Below are 22983 nucleotides of genomic sequence, written 5' to 3'. Positions count from 1 at the left end.
CTTAGCTAAGTGAACTAGTCAGAGTTAAGTGGATTGTGGGAAGGGGGATTGCATTGCAATATCTATATCTATCTACTGGATCAAAGTTATGTGTGAACTCAACAGACACAATGATTTATGGAAGTGATTAATCCTTGGAGAACCACAGGAACATCTTGGTTCCAGGACCTGGTTTTACGACCCAGGTCTTACCCTGTAAGCCAGTGATATCCCATTGCAGCGCACTGAATCTCTTTGAATGTGGCTGAAACTCAATGGGTTTGAAACCTGACCTGACAGGACAAGAGGCCTTGATTTAGCTAGCTGTCTGTCTGCCTCCCTAATGGCATCCTATTCCCTACACAGTACCTTTGACCAGAGCCCTGTATGGACCCTGGTCAAAAGTGGTTTACTATAGGGAATAGGGTGCCATTTGGGACACATCCCCTGTGTTCATGAGGTGAATACATCCAACCTCTCTGAGATGAACAACAAGTTGGTTGAACGTGTGTGTGTGTGTGTGTGTGTGTGTGTGTGTGTGTGTGTGTGTGTGTGTGTGTGTGTGTGTGTGTGTGTGTGTGTGTGTGTGTGTGTGTGTGTGTGTGTGTGTGTGTGTGTGTGTGTGTGTGTGTGTATATGTTTCCAAATACCCCCAGTGCCAAATAGACAGTTTGTGGCACCATCACCGTTCCCAGCCCTAACCGAGCAACCAGGGGCGGTCACACACGGCCGATGCCATGAAACTAGATCCTCAATAGATCCCTGTAATGGATCCTCTTTCCCAGGCATGGTAGTGGGACTGGGATGCCCTCTCACTACCTTTGACCGGAGACATATGATTCTCTGTACAGTGGAGCTTCCTAGAGCCACACAGACCACAGTGAAACATACACTCACACACAGACCACAGTGAAACATACACTCACACACAAACCGCAGTGATAAGGATTCACTTTCACAAGTCAGGACCAGACATTGGAGATGGCCTGGTAAACACACAAAAGAAAGGGGGCTAAAAAGGCTGGTGATGATTCCTGGTTTAGTTCCTTCTTGTGATTCCTGGTTTAGTTCCAAGTTTATCTTTCAAGGATTTTATGTAATCTGTCACAAGACATCTAGTGGCCCTTTTGGGTACTTCAGGTGATCACAGGTATCTGTAATTATCTCTGGCCCTCTGTGTGGCCTTATCATATGTAAAATATATGAAATAATAAAATAGGATGATTAAAAAAAAAAAACATTTAATGACAAAGCTGAAAAACATTATCCTACATATAAACCATCAATTTAGTGAATACTATTGGTGTTTAATATGAGTGTCTCAAATTGAAATTGATTTATTTGACTATGTCAATATGTACAGTTGAAGTTGGAGGTTTACATACACTTAGGTTGGAGTCATTAAAACTTGTTCTTCAACCACTCCACAAATTTCTTGTTAACAAACTATAGTTTTGGCAAGTCGGTTAGGACATCTACTTTGTGCATGACACAAGTAATTGTTTACAGACAGATTATTTCAGATATTATTCACTGTATTACAATTCCAGTGGGTCAGAAGTTTACATACACTAAGTTAACTGTGCCTTTAATAAACAGCTTGGAAGATTCCTGAAAATGATGTCATGGCTTTAGAAGCTTCTGATAGGCCAATTGACATAATTTGAGTCGATTGGAGGTGTACCTGTGGATGGATTTTAAGGCCTACCTTCGAACTCAGTGCCTCTTTTCTTGACATCATGGGAAAATCAAAAGAAATCAGTCAAGATCTCAGAGAGAAAAAAATTGTAGACCTCCAAAAGTCTGGTTCATCCTTGGGAGCAATTTCCAAACGCCTGAAGGTACCACGTTCATCTGTACAAACAATAGTACGCAAGTATAAACACCATGGGACCATACAGCCATCATACCGATCAGGAAGGAGATGCATTCTGTCTCCTAGAGATGAACGTACTTTGGTGCAAAAAGTGCAAATCAACCTTGTAAAGATGTTGGAGGAAACAGTTACAAAAGTATCTATATCCACAGTTAAACGAGTCCTATATCGACATAACCTGAAAGGTCGCTCAGCATGGAAGAAGCCACTGTTCCAAAACCGCCATAAAAAAGCCAGACTACAGTTTGCAACTGCACATGGGGATAAAGATCGTACTTTTTGGAGAAATGTCCTCTGGTCTGATGAAACAAAAATACAACTGTTTGGCCATAATGACCATCATTATGTTTGGAGGAAAAAGGGGGAGGCTTGCAAGCCGAAGAACACCATTCGAACCGTGAAGCACGGGGGTGGCAGTATCATGTTGTGGGGGTGCTTTGCTGCAGTAGGAACTGGTGCACTTCTCAAAATAGATGGTATCACGAGGGAGGAAAATTATGTGGATATATTGAAGCAACATCTCAAGGCATCAGTCAGGAAGTTAAAGCTTGGTCGTAAATGGGTCTTCCAAATGGACAATAACCCCAAGCATACTTTAAGGACAATAAAGTCAAGGTATTGGAGTGGCCATCACAAAGCCTTGACCTCAATCCCATAGAAAATTTGTGGGCAGTTCTGAAAAGCATGTGCGAGCAAGGAGGCCTACAAACCTGACTCAGTTACACGAGCTCTGTTATGAAGAATGGGCCAAAATTCACCCAACTTATTGGGGGAAGCTTCTGGAAGGCTACCCAAAACGTTTGACCCAAGTTAAGCAATTTAAAGGCAATGCTACCAAATACTAATTGAGTGTATGTAAACTTCTGAACCACTGGGAATGTGATGAAAGAAATAAAAGCTGAAATAAATCATTCTCTCTACTATTATTCTGACATTTCACATTCTTAAAATATAGTGGTGATCGTAACTGACCTAAGACAGGGAATTTTTATCTGGAGTTTAAATGTATTTGGCTAAGGTGTATGTACATTTCCGACTTCAACTGTATTTTTTGTAAATGTTTTGGCGTCAAACTGGTGGCAGTTGTGAAATAAGTCAGAAGAGTTAGAAGAGTTGTAGAGTTAATAGAAAATAATGCCATTGTTGATTAGGTGCTTTTTTCATGAATTAGGCTTTTTTCTCTTGAACCATATGTTCTGTCTACTGGAAACCCATGGACAATATGGACACAGAAATGAATACTATGTATGAATCCATTTTTTAAAGTTACGCAAATATGATAGATTGCCATAGATTTTCTGTTAATTTCCCAGATTAGATTCCGATAACTGGTAAATGACCTGTAGCTTTGCAACCCTAAGTTGTGTGGCAGCTTTTGTGCATTGTTTTTTGTGTCCTGGTGTTGTGTGTTTTGTTCACGGGTTATCTGTCGGTCTTTTGTCCTTTTAATATGGTGGTATTTTACCCTTCGCTCGTTGGCTGACTGGGGCAAACAGGAAGATAAAACATCAGGCATTAGATGCATTTAGAGAAAATCAAAGAAATCAAAGTACAGATGAATGTGTTTTGTTGTGGTCCTTTTTAGAAAATGTTTTAGATAAGGGGGAATTTAGTGTGGAGAGAGATAAGAGTGACATTTCGGACCGCTCTCTCACCATCATAGCAACGAGCCCCAGTTTCTCTTGTTTTTTTCTCAGATCCAATTGGTGTAGAAGCAATATGTGACGATGCAGTCGGAGGAATGCAGAAGGGACAGCCAAGACTTCCATCTGTAGTTTACAAAGATCGGCAAAACAAACATGCAGGGCTTTTTTCTGATGTGCTTGCCACTCACACTCTACTAGCTCCATGCTGCTAGAAAAGAGTCATTGGAGGCAGATGGAGCATGTTTGTGTTCCACGTGGATCCACTGCCCCCACAACACTCTGACGAAGCGTTCTAAAACGAATAGTTCTTGAACTTGGAACACTGAGTTCTAAAACTATGGAGCTAGAAAAACTGAGTTCTAGAACTATGGAGCAATAGGTATACTGAGTTCGAAAACTATGGAGCTAGGTAAACTCTTGAGTTCTACATGGCTCTAGAATTCTCCAGGTTTCTTAAGTGCAGCTATGAAGTGTCTATGTAATGTTGTCATATGCCCAAGGGTGAACAAAATCCAATGTTGGTCTTTTCCAATTACGCCTAATCAAAACACATGACTCAAAGCCTTACTTAGACGTTTTGATCAAATTATGTCAGATTTCCAGCCGGCACTTCATCCCACTTCTGATCTCATCTGAAGAACAATTATTCCAAAGTAAGCCCATTGGCTATAGAACTCACAAGCTGATTTTATATTATTTCACTGTGGCAAGCGGGTTGGCACTCGGCCGGATGTTGGGTTATTGCAGATGTTCCAATCATTGCTACCCAGAATGCCAAGCTGGCATTACTACGTCCTCCTTACTACTTCCACTACGGTTCTCAAACTGTCAAACTTCTTACGACAACATATTGGGAAGTTCACCGTAATTCTCTCTTTCCCCCTTCGGTTTTGCGTGGTTACATTAAATCCTCATTGCTTCTCTTTCATTCGACATCAATAACATTCTTATAATATTGCATATTAATATCTGTATTAGTGTTATCGTTACATGTTCTTGAGGAAACAGTAGTGCTGAGCTATTACTGCGTTTTGAGGTCGTTTTGGTTTGATTATATAAAAATTTTGGGGGTTTTGATTATTTATTTTTTACATTAAATGCACTATGCATAATGTGGGTTGAATGCGGTAACAACACAGAATAAAACAATGAATGAACGTCCCATGATGGTAGTGAATGCCCATTACTGCTTCTGTCAATTATTAACCATAGTTTATTCACATTACTTTTATTTAAAAAATGCAGGTGTTTTGTATATTACATTTTTTTTATTTGATGACGTTATTATTTCATTCAGCTGTCATCAAGGCAAAGGGTGGCTACTTTGAATAATCTCAAATATAAAATAACACTTTTCTGGTTAAGAAAAACCCTTGAATGAGTAGGTGTGCCCAAACTTTTGACTGGTACTGTAAGTGATTAAATTGTTTTTTGAGAGCACTTGAATGCCAGGTCACACTTGACTCACCTCAGTTCAGGCCCTCTATTTATCCGCCCAGTCCGGCCCCATCTTCCCTTGGGCCTGTAATCAAGCAGGGGCCCAGAAAGAGAGAGGAAAGGAGAGGGAGGGAGATGAAGGAGAAAAGAGAGAGAGGTAAGGAGGGGGTCTTTGTTTTGAAACACACCTGTTTTCGATCGTCCTGTTTGTGCTCATGTTGGCTGGCATGTCTGGTATGTTAATTACATGTGGTTTGGGGTAAGGAGGCTCTGGCTTTGAGCTGTTTCAGGGGCATGTGTGTGCAGCTATTAGCCGCTCTCTGTTCTCTCTCTCTCTTTCACTCACTCACTTCACTCACTTAGTTAAATAAAGGTTAAATAAAGAAATAAAAAATAACTTGCTCACTCTCTCTCTTTGTGAGGTGTGTTCGCGATGTTGCAGTGAGGCATTGGCTAGAGTAAGAGGGGTTTGGGAGATCCCTGGAGATAGATGAAAGTGTCTCTGATAGGGAGGAAGGAGAGTTGAAGTTCACAAAGATGCCTGTGGGACCTCACATTTTGGATACACATTCAACCTTCTGGATCAATGTGTTTACATTTCTACTGTAACATTTTATGGTTTGAAGCTAATGACGGATTGACTTGCTGAGTGTTTTTTGCTTTCATTCAGAATGCCAGGAAATGAACAACAAGTCACTCTAATGTTCTGTACTGTAGATACCACAGGCTTACAGTTAAGCAATAAGGCCCGAGGGGGTGTGGCATTTGGCCAATATACCACGGCCAAGGGCTGTTCTTAGGCACGACGCAACGTGGAGACAGCCCTTAGCCGTGGTATTTTGGCCATATATACTGTCCAGTATACTGTCTGATATACCATGGCTGTCAGCCAATCAGCGTTCAGGGCTCAAACCACCCAGTTTATAATAAATTATTTAGCACAATGATTGCTGCCTTTGAAAGTCGGAACACGCTGGTCAGCCTAGATTAGAATGACTGACACACACACAGTGGGCGGACATCCTTTGGGGAATTACACTGGCAGTACAGTCAAGAGTGGGTGAGAATAAATGAATGACATGGGCACAATGACATACTCCACTGGGAAGTTGGAACAATGCAGTCTGTGTGTTTGAGTACCCCCGTCCTCCACATCGGATGCAACTTAAAACACTGTCGCCACCGCTGCTCGGCTGATTAAAATTGCACCCGTCTGAAGAGTAGAAGGAGGGAGGGAGGGAGGGAGGGAGGGGGAGAGGGAGAGAGGGAGAGAGGGAGAGAGGGAGAGCGAGAGAGAGAGAGAGAGAGAGAGGAAGAGAGAGAGAGAGAGGAAGAGAGAGGAAGAGAGAGAGAGAGAGAGAGAGAGAGAGAGAGAGAGAGAGGAGAGAGGGAGGAGGGAGGGAGGGAGGGAGGGAGGGAGGGAGGGAGGGAGGGAGGGAGGGAGGGAGGGAGGGAGGGAGGGAGGGAGGGAGGGAGGGAGGGAAGGAATGCTGTGGTTATTAGAGACAGATTAATGCATGTTCTGTCACTGCATCTGCGTATCACACATCTCTGAGGCTGCCTCTGAAATGGCACCCTATTCCCTATATAGTGCACCCCTATGTGCCCTGGTCAAAAGTAGTGCACTGTGAAGGGAATAAGGTGCCATTTTGGGATGTAGCCTGAGTGTTAGTTAGTGTAGGGATAATTTTACTCCCTCTTTTTTTTATATATAAAAAGGGAATAGGAGAAGAATAGAGGAAGAGAAGAAGAGATGAGAAAAGACTTTAGCAACAGTGGGCCGTCATGTTCCATATCACAGCCATAGATCCCAAAGCTAGCCAATCCCCGATAGTACTAAGAACCCATATGCGTGTGTGTGTTTGTGTTTGTGTGTTCATTACCTTCCTTCCTAGCAGACAAATTAAACAGGCTCGGTTTTTTTTCTCTCTCTAAGCCCTACATTGGTTGTTTGTTTGCTGGTATAGGGGCCCAGCACGTAACTGCACCACAGAGCTCATCTGGAATGGCATTTGGAGCTCTGAGCTGAGACCTGGCTGGTCTGGTGTATGTTAGCTAGGCGCTTGCTAGCTTTGTCTTTGTTTGTTGTACATTTTTTATGAGCCTTGGCTTGGTTGGGTCATAACATAACAATAGGAAATCAAATCAACCAAGTGTTACTTCACTGGAGCAACATGGAGAGAATGAGGGTTTTGAAGAAAACAGTTCTAACAACAAAGAAAGAGTTTTCTATCTCTCGCGTTTTTGTGCTCTGCCACTACTTCTCCTGTGGTTTCTCTTTGGTACACTCCTTTTGTTTCATTCTCACTTCCTCATTTTTTTTCTGTGTCTAATTCTTTCTTCTCTCATCCTATCTCTCTGTTTTTCTCTTTCCCATTGACTCTTTCTTTCATCGTGTGTTCTTTGGTCTCTGTGCACCCGCTTAATTTACAGTTTGGTTTATGATTTCAGATGCATCTTTCCTAAACACCCTAATAGTGTACCTTGGAACAGAGCAACTTCACTGAGCCTCTCTCTCTCTCGGTCTCCCTCCCTCTCTCCTGCTCTGTCCCGGGGCCTCATTTATAAAAATGTTCTTAGATATATACTTAGTCTTAAGGTCATTACCGACGGTGTGCTTTCTTTCGATTCATAAAAGATACTGAGCATAAAAAACCTTGCTTACGCACATTCTAAGAAGCCCATTTGTAACTTACACACCTGTGATCTATAAATCTCAAATGAACTTAAAATGGACGGCACCTGAATGTGCCTTACAGACCGAATGTGCCTTACAGGCTGACTACACTGCTCGCGTTGCAAAATACATTTAGAAATATGTTATTCAATCATTGCACCCACACTGCTCGTGCGCGCCAATTAGCGCCTGTGTTGCCAAGGGCTAAAATAGAAATCTATTTCTGACGCAGATCGCGTTGCAAGTTCTGCCTCTCCCATCTCCTCATTGGTTATACCCACGTGGGTGACTGAAAGTCGAACGAGGTCAGTGGCGGTAATGCACCTAATTTATGAATGCTGCCAATTGCAATATAAAGTCAAGAGAAGAACAAGTATGGAAGGAGGAGAGATGACTAGAAACGATTTGGTTGATCGTTTTATGTGTGGATTAATTGGCGAAGTAGAGGACCTTGTGCATTTCAGATAAAATAACAACTCATTGTTTATATCCCAGGACAAATTAGCTAGCAACAGCAAGCTAGCTAAAAAGGACAAATTAGCTAGCAAGTGCAAGCTAGCAAATTAATAAAATTGGTTCAGAGTTTGTTTTGATATTTTAACCTGTGTGACTTGATCGCGTTTGGTGTGGGGGGACAAAATCAATTTATGGACGATGGCGCACGCACGCAGCCGGTTTGGGTTCCGTGTTACAATCAGCGATTTCCCCTTATAGAATACTAGCACAAATGAGGGTTTAGTCAGGAATAGCCATGGACCAAAAGAGAAATGCAAGCTTTTTGGAAGATAAGATCACGGCGATGGTAGAGGAGATTGAAGACAGGCAGCATGTATTATTCGGTGGACTAAATAGTGGGTTGACAAACAAAGGCAAACAGGTAGCTTGGGAGCATGTCGCCGCTGCGGTGAACGACGTGAGGCAGCAAGACAGAACTGTGGCTGATGTGAAAAATAAATGGTCTGACCTTAAACTGCAAGGGATAAAAAGAATAGCCATACATAACCGCAGCATTAAGGCAACGGGAGGGGGGGCCTGGCACGCGTGAGCTCTCCCAAATGGAACAGCGCATTGGGGCAATCATTGGAGAGCGCGTACTCTGTCACATGCTCTGACGTCAACAGTGAATGTTTCAAAAAAGGTGAGTTTCTTCTATTTTGCTTTATTTTATTTTTCATATGGTTTAATCCCAACTTTTACATCGTTTAGCAGTAACATCGGAAACGGGGAAGTCGGGGCGCGAAACCCCCACGACTGCATCACTGGATCACGTTAAGTAATTATGTTCTCTTGGTGAAGGAGTGGCGGACCAAAATGCAGCGTGATGATGATTCATGTTTGTTTAATGAAGAAAAACTATACATGAATAAACTAACGGAAAAAAAACAATAAACATGAAAACTCGAAAACAGCCCTATCTGGTGCAAACACAAAGACAGGAACAATCACCCACGAAATACTCAAAGAATATGGCTGCCGAAATATGGTTCCCAATCAGAGACAACGATACACACCTGCCTCTGATTGAGAACCACTCCAGACAGCCATAGACTTTGCTAGATACCCCCACTAAGCCACAAACCCCATACCTAACAAAACCCCAAGACAAAACACACCACAATAAACCCATGTCACACCCTGGCCTGACCAAATAAATAAAGACAAACACAATATACTTCGACCAGGGCGTGACAAATTAAGAGAAAGTGAAACGTGGTTGTCAGTAACTTAATATACCAGACGTGCACTGATTAATTTTATTCACATAGAAACGGAGGAAGCTGTGTTGCAGCCCGTGCGCCGGGTGAGTGTGTCCCCTCCACAACGGAAGCTGCGTTGCAGCCATGCGCCCTCCACCCAGGGATAAAGTGCGCGAGGCTCCCAAATCAGCAGGTGCCAGGAGTGAGGCGGAAGGTTTGGCCACAGGTGTCGAGGGTCCGTCCACATCTGTGTCTACGTCTACAGTTTGCGTGTTGACCGCCTCAGTCCTGCAAACCCAGAACGAGTTGAACACATTGGTTAGGGCAGATTGTGACTGAAATCAGAAGAATAGTTAGGGTTTTGATTCATTTACATAATGCAATTGTTGAACATTTTCCACAACGTGAATAAAAAAAACTATGCTTCATGTATTGTCTGGCATTCTGTTTCTTACCACCAATCTCTTTTTGAGCTGCCTCCTCCTTCTCATTGCATCAGCCGGGGCAGGTGCTCCATTGGGTGGGGGGTTAGGAGGCTCTTGGGGGTCCATTCTAATCTCCGCATCCATTTCAATACCATATCTCAGGGCTATATTGTGGAGCACACCACATGCCAGTATGATGCGTGTCACCTTTGATTGTGGAGGGAAAACATTAATTCTTAAAACAGGCCAACATTTTATATTTAAGTTCGAAATTGCACACCCGAATGTTCTTGTCAAACAAACTTGCACTGCTAATAGGCACTACAGTTACTGAGATGTCCCCTTGAAATCTGTTCGCATTTTGTTGCAGTGCTAGTGGAAATGATATGAATCAGCTGATTCCATTCGTTTACACTAGCAATGCTACAAAATGAACAAGCTTCAAAGGGACATCTCAGTAACCGTAGGGCCAAACTAAAAACTGTTTTCAGCTATTTGGCCAGAGATTTGGGTGTGCAATTTCAATAAAATGCTAAATATAAAATGTTGGTATATGTTGCTTTAAGTTGACCCATTTTAAAACTAAATTAAAGTTTTGCATTTTTATTCAATGAAATGACATGGTCCTGATGACCTTGTCCTGAAATGACCTTACCCTGATGCATCAAGGCAACGTGGCCCTTCAGCAATCGGACGGTGCGCTCCACAACCAACCTTGTTCTGCCGTGCGCCAAAATGCAGCGCATTTCCTCTGCTGTTTGGGGATCGGCAAAGGGAGCAAGAAGCCACTTTTTCAGTGGATAGCACCGGTCACCTAATAGGGTAAAACCGTCAGTGTTAGACGCTGGCCACTTGGAGCACACATTGAGGAGTTGCGTACGGGCATCGCAGATGATCTGAACATTAAATGAATGGAAATTCTTCCTGTTGACATATACATGTTCATCTACAGGCGGTGCGTGTAAGGCAATAAGCGTGCAGTCAACTGCACCTACAGTACGACCCCTGGGAAATGAAATGAGGGTGTAAATGGGGATCTCATGGACAATATGTGTAGAATCGCCTCGATCACTTGTGGCAGGATGTTGCTGAATGATGGCTGTGATATATATACCCGACCTGTCACTCATTTCCCTCTGGAATGTCCCAGTAGTGAGGAATCCCAGAGTTGACAGTACTTGGACAGATATGGATATGGCTTGATTTACAGAGTGTCTTCCTTTCCAGATTAGGGACTAAATCCGCGCACAAATCTAACAGAACATTTCTTGGGAGACGATAGGCCATTGGACTTATAAGCCATGGATCATCGTGCGCAAAGTCGTTCCGGTCTCTGAAAACTCTCCCTTCTAAAAGCACAGATTTTCAATGTCTTCCAGTAACGCCGGAACAGCCATGGTTACTTTTTTCTAATTTGACACACTATTTATAGAACATCGCATCCTGTTTTTAATTCAAAACACCTTGCATCTGGCAGTTCATTCCTCACACCTTTAATTGATCATTCCTAACAAATTGTTCATAAAGCTAATGCAAAGGTCACCACAGGTTTGGACGCATATGTGTCCCAAACTGCAATACCCCTACACAACCAGTAGGAAAATCACTTACGTCAAGTCTAGACTTTGAGTAGAGATAAGATCATTTCCACTGTCATTTCCATTGTCAATGTAAGGTTTTATAAATAACTACTTAGACGTGGTATTCTGTGTAATCATACTTAAAATCAAAATTGATCGTAAGTCCGTTTTATAAATGCGGCCCCTGGCTGTATCCATGTTGTTTCACTGAGACTCTCTCTCTCTCTGTCTCTTTCTCTCTGTCCCTCTCTCTCTCTGTCTCTTTCTCTCTCTCTCTCTCTCTCTCTCTCTCTGTCTCTCTCTCTCTTACACTCTCTCTCTCTCTCTCTCTCACACACTCACTCACTCACCTCCCTCCCCTCTCTCCCCCTAACCTCATCTCCACCTTGTTTACTCTGGTGTCAGAATTGGTTTAGAGTGAGTTCACCGGGAGCATGTGTTGAGTATGCGGAATGGTGTAGCAGGATGGACATATCCCCCTCTATATTTGTTTAACCTGCTAACCTTGTCTACTTAGTCCACTTAGAGGCCTGGGACATGGCAGATTAACTAGGTTGAGATACAGTAATGGAGAGAGGCAGGCAGAGGTGAAGTGTGTGTGTGTGTGTGTGTGTGTGTGTGTGTGTGTGTGTGTGTGTGTGTGTGTGTGTGTGTGTGTGTGTGTGTGTGTGTGTGTGTGTGTGTGTGTAAAATAGGAGGTGAGGATATGAATACCCTTTCAATCATGTTTGGAAAATATGCCTTCATTTTCATATTTGTCTTTGTCTCACTGAAACTGCAGATGGCTAGAGCAAAGTGACTCAAGACCAAACAGGGAAACTGACAGGAAGTGCTAAGGAGAAGTAGTTTAAAGTGACACCCGTCCTCCCTTGTGTCACGTTGGCATTTCGTCCTCACACATGTCAGGTCCTTCCTTTCCACTTTTGTTTCAACGTCCTCCTTCAGGTCATAGTCAGTGTATAAGTCCCATCTTTCACTTCCTCATCCCCCCTCTCGATTCACCCAAAGTGTGCACTTGACTTCCATACTTTCTCGCATGGATTTGACAATGGTGGAAGTGCACACTTCCTGTAAAAGGGTGGAGAATCGGGACGCAGCATTTGCCCACTTGGATCACCCAGACCAAGCTGTACCCTCATTCCATCTGTGCTGCTGTGTTCTGTCAAACATCATTCCAAGCCCCTGTGGCGATTGTTTTAAAGGTAGATACTGTATCACCTTTAATCTATTTTCTGATAGATTCTCCGACATCAGTCAAAGACTTTAATTGAAGGCCAAATAGCAGCTTGAGGCAACTTTTGTTTCTTTAAGCTTTACTTTCGATCGGCATGTTGTATCCCGACAATAGAGAGAGAGAACTGAAGGCTACACTCGTCTCTTCCCATTACGGGGTGAGTAGAAGTAAATAATAAGGAGCACGTTAGAACGAGAAGCAGCCACATTTTATAGATGCTACTGATTCCATTTTGGCAAGGATTCCCCTGGACTTGTGGCTAGGTAGGTGAGGTGGTGGCCTGGGGGGGGGGGGGTATTCGGGGTAGTGTTGAAGCTATTTTAGGGCTAAATTGGGTTTCCATGGTTTTATTGCTCCGTTATTCAGGTCACTAACAAAACAGAAGGACAATGGCTTTAAAGGAAACAAGTCATTGTATTGGAGGAAGACATTGGGGTAGTGAAGGGGCATCTCTCACTTATGTGGGAATAAGACTCTCTTCAATGATGTTGTAGCAAGTCTATCTATTTCAGTCACGTTCACACTTTTGTTGACCCTTGGAAGGATGAGAGCATCTTGCCTGTTTAGTCACAGTTGTAACCTGTAAGTCTAGACCCCTGATATCCCATAGTGGAATGCTGTATCTAAAACACCTCATGGGAAATAAGTTACTGTAATTGTTTAAAACTTCACAGCCCTGCAGTATACCTGTAAAAATATGCTTTCCCCCTCTGCCATTGCGGTGCCTTCCTCAAATCAAATTCTATTTGTCACGTGCTTCGAAAACAGGGAAGTGTGGACTGAAGGCCTCTGCATGCTTCCCAGCCTAAACAGTTTGGGATGGTTTTGTGCGTATGTTATGACAACATTTTGTGACATTTTTGTTAGTTTTGGTCCTCAGCAATGACTCCATGCCTGGGGTCCTAACGCGACTCCAGTCATGTTTGTGCTTGCGAGATTGAGTCTGACGAGTAGAGAAGCGTTGTCTTCTCCTTTCCCTAGCAGTTGAAATTCAATAACAGGAAAACAACCTAGATTGTGAACAAAACAATGTAAATAGTATTTTGTTTCAAGTAAATTAGACCAACTTGTATGTCTGTGCGCTGTGCTTATAAAAAATGAATCTTTCAGCTCTTCACATGTTCACAGCCCCCCAGCCAGGCATTGTTGCAGTGCAAGGTGGAATAGGCTATGTAGGTTTCATAGTTCTTTGACCCAATTTACCAGCTATGGAAAATACTTTGAAGAACAGCTAATGTAGAATTTATTTTACTAGAAATGTGATCATACTTGACTATTTTTATTCACAAATGCGAGTGAAATACTCGCATTGTGGAGCCCTGACCATCTGCCAACCTGGCTGGTGAAATAGATATCTTTACCCACCAATGCCAAAATCTACTTGCATTTGCAGGCGGGCAGGTGTTTTTAACCAGAGACTAATCGTTTTCATTTAAAAAAAATCACTTAAGAAATACTGCACCAAACATTTTACATTCTGACTAGACCGGGCATACGCGTGCGTCCGCCTTTGCACGCATGTTGATTTTGTCCATCCACACCAGACGCGATCAGGACATGCAGGTTGAAATATCAAAAATAACTCTGAACCAACTATAGTTAGCGAATGCACTTTTGTACATCACACTGTAACGTACAATTGACCTTATTTTAGCACCCCAAAAACGTAATACTTCCAGGTCAACTGTAATATGAATACCATTGTAAAGCACAATTTATCCCCTTCCCGGCCAAATCAATGACGAGACCTTCATGCTGCACATCTCTGCATGATTGAAGAAGGCAATGAGCTCCATCGGGTCTTTTTAAAAATGGCGGGTGGGGAAGAGAAACCTACTGTGTGATAGGGGAAGGGGGAGATAAGCAGTGTGGGGAAACCTGATCTGTCCAACTTATCACCTCTAAAATGTAAATAAAACACTATGAAGAGTTTATGTCGAATTTGAATCAGGTTTTTAGGGCGCGCTAAAGTTATCTTCAGAAGTAAGTAACGACTTTTGAGAGTCCTGATGGCTTGCAGTGATGACGCAAAAAATGAATGCATTCAGTTGTCAAATTGACTAGGTATCCCCCCCTGACCCTGTCCCTTTGACTAGGTATCCCCCCCTGACCCTGTCCCTTTGACTAGGTATCCCCCCCTGACCCTGTCCCTTTGACTAGGTATCCCCCCCTGACCCTGTCCCTTTGACTAGGTATCCCCCCCTGACCCTGTCCCTTTGACTAGGTATCCCCCCCTGACCCTGTCCCTTTGACTAGGTATCCCCCCCTGACCCTGTCCCTTTGACTAGGTATCCCCCCCTGACCCTGTCCCTTTCTTATTTTTAATCTGCGAGAGAAGCGCTACACCTGGTAGAGAGAGGATGTACGAAACAGAATGAGTTGCTTTATGCGTGCTGTATGTTTCGTCATGAAACGTCACAATTTAACGTACAGTGTCAGAGGGGTTCGTTTTTAAAAACTTTTCTCCAGTACTATCGGGCCATTACCATGTCAATCAACGCTTGAATAGAAATGTAGTTCTCACACCAGATTTTGATGCCAACACAGTCGCTACAGTCCCATTAGTTTTCATTGCAGCCTCGTTTGAATGCCGCGATTGCGCAAATTTGTACGGAATGGGGTTAGTCAACAGTATATTCGTTTCGGGACAGGTTCAAACACACGAAACGTGGTTGGACATTTCGCTAGCTAAACGCGGGCTGTGGTCAGTTAGTAAAATGTAAAATCGCGCGACTAAAATCTCCATGGCAAAAACGTCACAATTACTGACAGATTTCTTGAATTATCTTACATTAATTCAGACTATTTTGAGGAAGTGTATACTGACTACGGTGTCTCCGAATGGACAAGCAGTACTCGTTTTTTCTTGTTTCTCAAATGAAGGTCTTTTAACGGAGTTTGCAGGCACACATGTTCGTTTCGCCTAGCCGAGTTCGGCCCGTGGTGCCCCAATGCTTTATTAAGACACTTTATGTTGGTGTTTACTTTATTTTGTCAGTTACCTCATATATATATCTGAGATATTTACTGCAGCCCTCATCCTCCACATACAACACCCGTTCTGCCAGTCACATTCTGTTAAAGGTCCCCAAAGCACACACATCCCTGGGTCGCTCCTCTTTTCAGTTCGCTGCTGCTAGCGACTGGAACGAGCTGCAACAATCACTCAAACTGGAAAGTTTTTTCTCAATTTCTTCAATCAAAGACTCAAATGTACACTCTTACTGACAGTTTTGGCTCTTTTGCGTGATGTATAGTTGTCTCTACCTTCTTGCCCTGTGCTGTTGTCTGTGCCCAATAATGTTTTGTGCTTTTACCATGTTTTACCGTGCTGCTGCCATGTTTTGTTGCCACCATGTTTGGTTGTCATGTGTTGCTGCCTTGCTATGTTTGTTTTCTTAGTTCTCTCTTTATGTAGTGTTGTGTTGTCTCTCTTGTCGTGTTGAATTTTTTTAATTTTTATCCCAGACCCTGTCCCCGCAGGAGGCCTCTTGCCTTTTGGTAGGCCGTCTTTGTAAATAGGAATTTGTTCTTAACTGACTTGTCTAGTTAAATAAAGATGAAATAAATGCAAATTTAAAAATATATATAGTCAGTCCTACAGTCAGTCCTCATGGTTGGTCCTCTGTTACTCCCTACTGGGTTGCAATAAAGATGGCGGAATGGATAGAAGGATGGGGGGATATAGAGAGGGATGGAGGAAGCTCCTTAAATCTGTCTTTAGAACCAGACCTATGTAATTATCTTGCGCTTTGTTTCATCCCTGCTCATAGCTAACACAACAACACAGTGCTGTATTAATAGCGTGACCTGGCAGCTCTCTACAGAGAAACACCCTTTGTTTGTCTGCTTGTTTGTTTTGTTTACCAATGAAATCACATGACCACAAGCAGGCAGGCACAGCTCTCTCTCCCTCTTTCTCTCTCTCCCTCTCTCTCTCTCTCTCTCTCTTTCTCTTTCCCCTCTCTCTCTTTCTCTCCCCCTCTCTATATATCCCTCTCTCAATCTCTCTCTCTCCATCACTCGCCAACGAGCACTATTTGAAGTCTTAGTATGGAAGTAATTAGCCCACAAATCCCGACAAATATAATAACAGGGCGATTAGCTCTCAGTGAATTATCCTCCTCTCTTTCCTTTTTTAAGACTTCTTGGGTTTGTGTGGTATCCTGCGAGAGCAAGACTTTGCTGGTTGGGGTTTGGGGCGAGTCCTCCATCCTCCTCTTCTCCTCCCTTTTCCCGGACTTTTCTATTTGAGGATCTTGCATGTATTTAAGAGTTTTTTTCTACCCCCCCCCCCCCCCCACTCTCTCTCTCTCTCTCTCTCTCTCTCTCTCTCTCTCTCTCTCACATGCGGTCGTGGTCTCTGGTTCTGTTTCCCATCAGGCTGTGATGCAACCACAAGAAAGGCCCTTGTCATGTGACATGAGTGGAATGGTCACATGCTGACAGAGAGGGGGGGAGCTGAGGTGGCGATAGTCACCAATCAGAGGGAAGAGGACAGCTGGAGTATGTCCCAAATAGCCTCCTATTCCCTTATATAGAGCACTATTTTTGATGGGTCCTGGTTAAAAGTAGTGCACTAAATAAGGAATAGTGTACCATTTCGGATGGAGACCTTGTAGTAAGTGGATGGATTCTGTCACAGCTTTTGGATCTCTCTTCCTATCCTCATCCTATAGCGGGAGGAACTTTCGTTTTGAAGGACATGTGCATGGTATCCCTCCCTCCCTTCCTCCGCAGGCCTTTTAAACACTCCATTCATCTTTAAGATGGCCTCAATTATCTCGGAGTCCCTGCAGATACACTACTTCCCATTCCCACCGCAGGCAAATGGTGCCTTCAGACCACATCAAGCCCTTGGCCCGGCCGCTAGGAAAACACTGTCTTATTTACCGTCTCGTCCTGGAAGGGTTAGATAGCTTCGCCATAGCAGGGACATGACTGCCAACAGCAGGAGTAGTATCCAAAGTACTGAACACTGAAACAGTAAACTTTCACAAAAATTGAACAAATAGGAGACATTTCACAAAGTCACGTTGGGTTCCTCTCCTTATCTCTTCTGATCTATTGCTTTGTAAAGCAGGCACAATAACATCAGTCGCTTCAATTTCAATCTAGTGTGTGTGTCTAGTTTGAAGGACCGACACGAGGCCTGTTTGTCATGCAAGGCTCTGCCTCAACGCTTCCTGCAAGGTACTGCTGTCTGTCTAAGATGACTGGAGTGGAGAGTATAGCACCCTTGACGTGATTGCTCTGGGATATGAGTGACTCATAAACGCACTGGAACTGGCCCTCAAACTCTCCACACTGCTCAGTGTGAATCCTGTGACACACACACACACACACACACACACACACACACACACACACACACACACACACACACACACACACACACACACACACACACACACACACACACACACACACACACACACACACACACACACACACACACACACACACACACACACACACACACACACACACACACACACACACACACACACACACACACACACACACACACACACACACACACACACACACGGTGGCAGGGTAGCCTAGTGGTTAGAGCATTGGACTAGTAACCGGAAGGTTTCAAGTTCAAACCCCGAGCTGACAAGGTACAAATCTATCGTTCTGCCCCTGAACAGGCAGTTGACCCACTGTTCCTAGGCCGCCATTGAAAATAAGAATTTGTTCTTAACTGACTTGCCTAGTAAAATAAAAATAAACACACACACACACAATCATCCCACCTTATTAAACCGCCTCATCTGTCCTCTGAACGCCAGACTGATCACTGATGCTATCTCTCTCTGTTTACATTCTCTCTATACTCCCCATACGAGTGTGACACGTCTCCTAACGCTATAAAGCCAGATTGCTACTTTTATGAATACATGTTCGTTCCCCTTCACTTTATGATACTGAGCCACACAGACCTAGACACTGGCAGAACTAATTCACTGAGGGAGTGAGGAGCTGTTTACAGTTTACAGACAATGGAGTGGCTTCATAATTACTGAAGCCCTACACCCCCTCAGCTCCTTACGAGCAGTGAAGCCTGTCAGTCTGTCATACCGCTGATGGATCGTGGGTAGGGCTTACCGAACAATTGCGCCTGCCCTATTTCTTTAATTAAAACCCACTTTTACATGACACTGAAAGCAACTGGAGGCCTCTCCTGGTTTGACATGGAGGCAGCTCGTTTTTCTGCAAGAACATAGTGTTTCACGAGGGAAACTATTGTATGTGATTATTAGTGCAGAATACGTTGTTGGAGTTTCTTTATGTGTTTCCTGTTACTTTTGGCACGAGACATAGAAGGAATGACTTCAGACAAGTTGTGTTTCAGATATCAAACCCCCATAACCTCCATACAGACAACACTGGATGACTGAAGTCGTTTTGATTTAGTTTCTGCTGTATTTTGCTCGGTGTTCTTCCATAGATCCGCCTTATGGAGGACTGGGTAAGGGTCTCTTGAGGAGAAAACGGGAATCAGGGGAGACCAATACCGAGTGGTAGGACTAATTGACTCCTTCGTCTGTGAACTAACACATCTAGGGCTGAGCTGCGTGGGTGACTTTGGGAACAGTCCTTCCAAGGCTCTGTGATGCTGCTGTCTCTTCCCAAACAGGCCGGTAAACGAGCTGTACAGGGCTGCTTCACGAGGGTGTATAGACAACACTGTTGGGATAGACTGATCTGAATGATGTTCTACCCTAGATGCTGTGGAACAGGAAATGAGCTTTAAACTTTAGACTCCAAAGGGGAAGCAGAGAGAGACCGACATCATAGCGTTATCTCTCAGGGCATATGGCTGTCACTGCAAGCAGGGTGGACAGTAGAAGTGACAGAGCTTCACTTTATACTTCACTGTACTGCACCTCAAGTAGATGAGAGTTTAAGATGTATTTTCAGACAGGGCCTGTGTCTGTGCTGGCCAGACCAGAGACCCTCCTCCCTCCCTCTGAGCCCCTGTGAAACACTGCGCAATGAGGGCTCATCAGACTCCCTTCACTGTGATAATTTGGTTACTCTTTCTTTTGTTGTCTGAGAAAAAAAGTTTATATTTTCTCCATTTTGTGTTTTGCTTGAGCGTTAAGAGTGGAGATGAAGTTGTTTAACCGTGCTTTAGTTTGTTCTCTCTGTCCCCCCCCCCCCCCTCTCTCTCTCTCACTTGCTCTCGCGCTCTCTCTCTCTCTCGTCTCCATATGGTTGTCGTCCAATTTGACAGAAAATTCAAACCATGCTTGTTTTGTTTTTTTACTGTATACATCGTAGTGGGTTTCTCAAGACCCTTCACATTTGGAGGGCATTAATTGGAACAATATTGTGTGATTGATCTCACACTAGTTATCTAACACATTTGGCCATCTTTAGAATCTAAAATTGGGTAAAGAACACAACTATTCCAAGACTTACAGTTATTTTGATTGTATCCTATTTGTGTAAAACGCTAATAATTCAAGCCTACTCTTTTGGCCCAATATTAACAACCGACTAGGTCACTACATTGATGTGAAAACATGACTGAAAAAAACTAAGCCAAGCTTTGGATTTTTATCAGAATAGATCTTTCTCTCTAAATGCCAAACACAGTGAACACTTGTTAAATCTCTCTCTCCCCTCTCTCCCTTCTCTCTCTTCCTCTCTCCTTCCCTCATTCCCCCCTCCTTCCCTAATTTCCTCCTTCCCTCCCCCTCTCCCTCTCTCTCTTTTTCTCTCCAGAATGTTACACAGCCAATGGAGGGGACTACCGTGGCTGCCAAAACCAGACGAGCCTCCTTGGGGGCAAGCCATGCCTCTTCTGGAATGAGACCTTCCAGCACCCCTACAACACCCTCAAGTACCCCAACGGAGAGGGGGGTCTTGGCAGCCACAACTACTGCAGGTGAGACCCCCTCTGGAGCCTGAGCTGGAGGAGTTGGGTTAGCATTTAGCCTCACTATAATATCTATTACATTTTCCGACAAGATAGAACTGCCAAAGGGGGCGGAGTTGCAATCTACTGCAGAGAGAGCCTGCAGAGTTCTGTCACACTATCCAGGTCTGTGCCCAAACAATTCAAGGTTCTACTTCTAAAAATTCTCCTTTCCAGAAACAAGTTTCTCACCGTTACCACTTGTTATAGACCACCATCAGCCCCCAGCTGTGAGCTGGACACCATATGTGAATTGATTGCCCCCCCCCCCGTCTATCTTCAGAGCTCGTTCTGTTAGGTGACCTAAACTGGGATATGCTTAACACCCCTGCCGTCCTACAATCTAAGCTAGATGCCCTCAATCTCACACAAATTATCAATGAACCTACCAGGTACAACCCCAAATCCGTAAACACGGGCAACCTCATAGATATCATCCTGACCAACCTGCCCTCTACATATACCTCTGCTGTCTTCAACCAGGATCTCAGCGATCACCGCCTCATTGCCTGCATCCATAATGGGTCTTCGGTCAAACAACCACCCCTCATCACTGTCAACCGCTCTCTAAAACACTTCAGCGAGCAGACTTTTCTAATTGACCTGGCCCAGAAAACCTGGAAGGATGTTGACCTCATTCTGTCAGTCAGTGCTTTCCTCACCATCTTAAATAAGTATGCCCCCATTCAAAAAACTTCAAACCAGGAACATATATTGCCCTTGGTTCACTCCAGACCTGACTGCCCTTGACCAGCGCAAAAACATCCTGTGGCGTATCGCATTAGCATCAAATAGCCCCCGCGATATGCACATTTCAGGGAAGTTAGGAACCAATATACACAGGCAGTTAGGAAAGCAAAGGCTAGCTTTTTCAAACAGAAATTTGCATCCTGTAGTGCTAACTGGAAAAAGTTCTGGGACACTGAAAAGTCCATGGAGAATAAGAGCACCTCCTCCCAGATGCCCACTGCACTGAGGCTAGGAAACACTGTCACCACTGATAAATCCACGATAATTGAGAATTTCAATAACCATTTTTCTACGGCTGGCCATGCTTTCCACCTGGCTACCCCTACCACCGGTCAACAGCTCTGCACCCCCCACAGCAACTTGCCCAAGCCTCCCCCATTTCTCCTTCACCCAAATCCAGATAGCTGATGTTCTGAAAGAGTTGTAATTCTGGACCCCTACAAATCAGCTGGGCTAGACAATCTGGACCCTCTCTTTCTAAAATGATCCGCCGCCATTATTGCAACCCCTATTACTAGCCTGTTCAACCTCTCTTTCGTATCGTCTGAGATCCCCGAAGATTGGAAAGCTGCCGTGGTCATTCCCCTCTTCAAAGGGGGAGACACTCTAGACCCAAAGTGTTATAGACCTATATCTATCCTACCCTGCCTTTCTAAGGTTTTCGAAAGCCAAGTTAACAAACAGATCACCGACCATTTCGAATCCCACCGTACCTTCTCCGCTATGCAATCTGGTTTCCCGAGCTGGTCATGGGTGCACCTCAGCCACGCTCAAGGACCTAAATGATATCATAACTGCCACCGATAAAAGACAATACTGCGCAGCCGTATTCATCGACCTGGCCAAGGCTTTCGACTCTTTCAATCACCACATTCTTATCGGCAGACAACTGCCTTGGTTTCTCAAATGACTTCCTTGCCTGGTTCACCAACTACTTCTCAGACAGAGTTCAGTGTGTCAAATCGGAGGGCCTGTTGTCCGGACCTCTGGCAGTCTCTATGGGGGTGCCACAGGGTTCAATTCTCAGGCCGACTCTTTTCTCTGTATATGTCAATGATGACGCTCTTGCTGCTGGTGATTCTCTGATCCACCTCTACGCAAACGACACCATTCTGTGTACCTCTGGCCCTTATTTCGACACTGTGTTAACTAACCTCCAGAGTAGCTTCAATGCCATACAACTCTCCTTCCAAGGCCTCCAACTGCTCTTATATGCAATTAAAACTAAATGCATGCTCTTCAACCAATAGCTGCCCACATCTGCCCACCCATCCAGCATCACTACTCTGTACGGTTCTGACTTAGTATATGTGGACTACTACAAATACCTAGGTGTCTGGTTAGACTTTAAACTCTCCTTCCAGACTCACATTAAGCATCTCCAATCCAAAATTAAATCTAGAATCGGTTTCCTATTTTGCAATAAAACATCCTTCACTCATGCTGCCAAACATACCCTCGTAAAACTGATTATCCTACCGATCCTTGACTTCGGCGATGTCATTTACAAAATAGCCTCCAACACCCTACTTAGCAAATTGGATGCAGTGCCATCCGTTTTGTCAGGAAAGCCCCATATACTACCCACCTCTGCGACCTGTATGCTCTCATTGGCTGGCCCTCGCTTCATATTCGTCTCAAAAACCACTGGCTCCAAGTAATCTGTAAGTCTTTGCTAGGTAAAACCCCGCCTTATCTCAGCTCACTGGTCACCATAGCAGCACCCACATAGCACGCACGAGCTCCAGC

General features: G+C 44.0%; 1 protein-coding gene across 3 annotated transcripts in view; it reads left to right on the top strand.

Annotated features, from left to right (window-relative positions):
* The window catches only part of LOC109883768 (kremen protein 1), a 119228-nt gene that overhangs the window by 16377 nt on the left and 79868 nt on the right, over nucleotides 1-22983 (top strand). For all 3 annotated transcript variants that reach the window (XM_031807036.1, XM_031807042.1, XM_020475803.2), the window contains exon 2: nucleotides 20292-20454. In XM_031807036.1, the coding sequence (XP_031662896.1) occupies nucleotides 20292-20454 (163 nt within the window). The remainder of the gene's footprint in view (nucleotides 1-20291; nucleotides 20455-22983) is intronic.

This window comes from Oncorhynchus kisutch, linkage group LG3 (genome assembly GCF_002021735.2).
Source record: "Oncorhynchus kisutch isolate 150728-3 linkage group LG3, Okis_V2, whole genome shotgun sequence".
Taxonomy (NCBI): Eukaryota; Metazoa; Chordata; class Actinopteri; order Salmoniformes; family Salmonidae; genus Oncorhynchus; species Oncorhynchus kisutch.
Note: the sequence above shows the minus strand (reverse complement) of the source record. Positions and strands in the feature narration are given on the sequence as shown.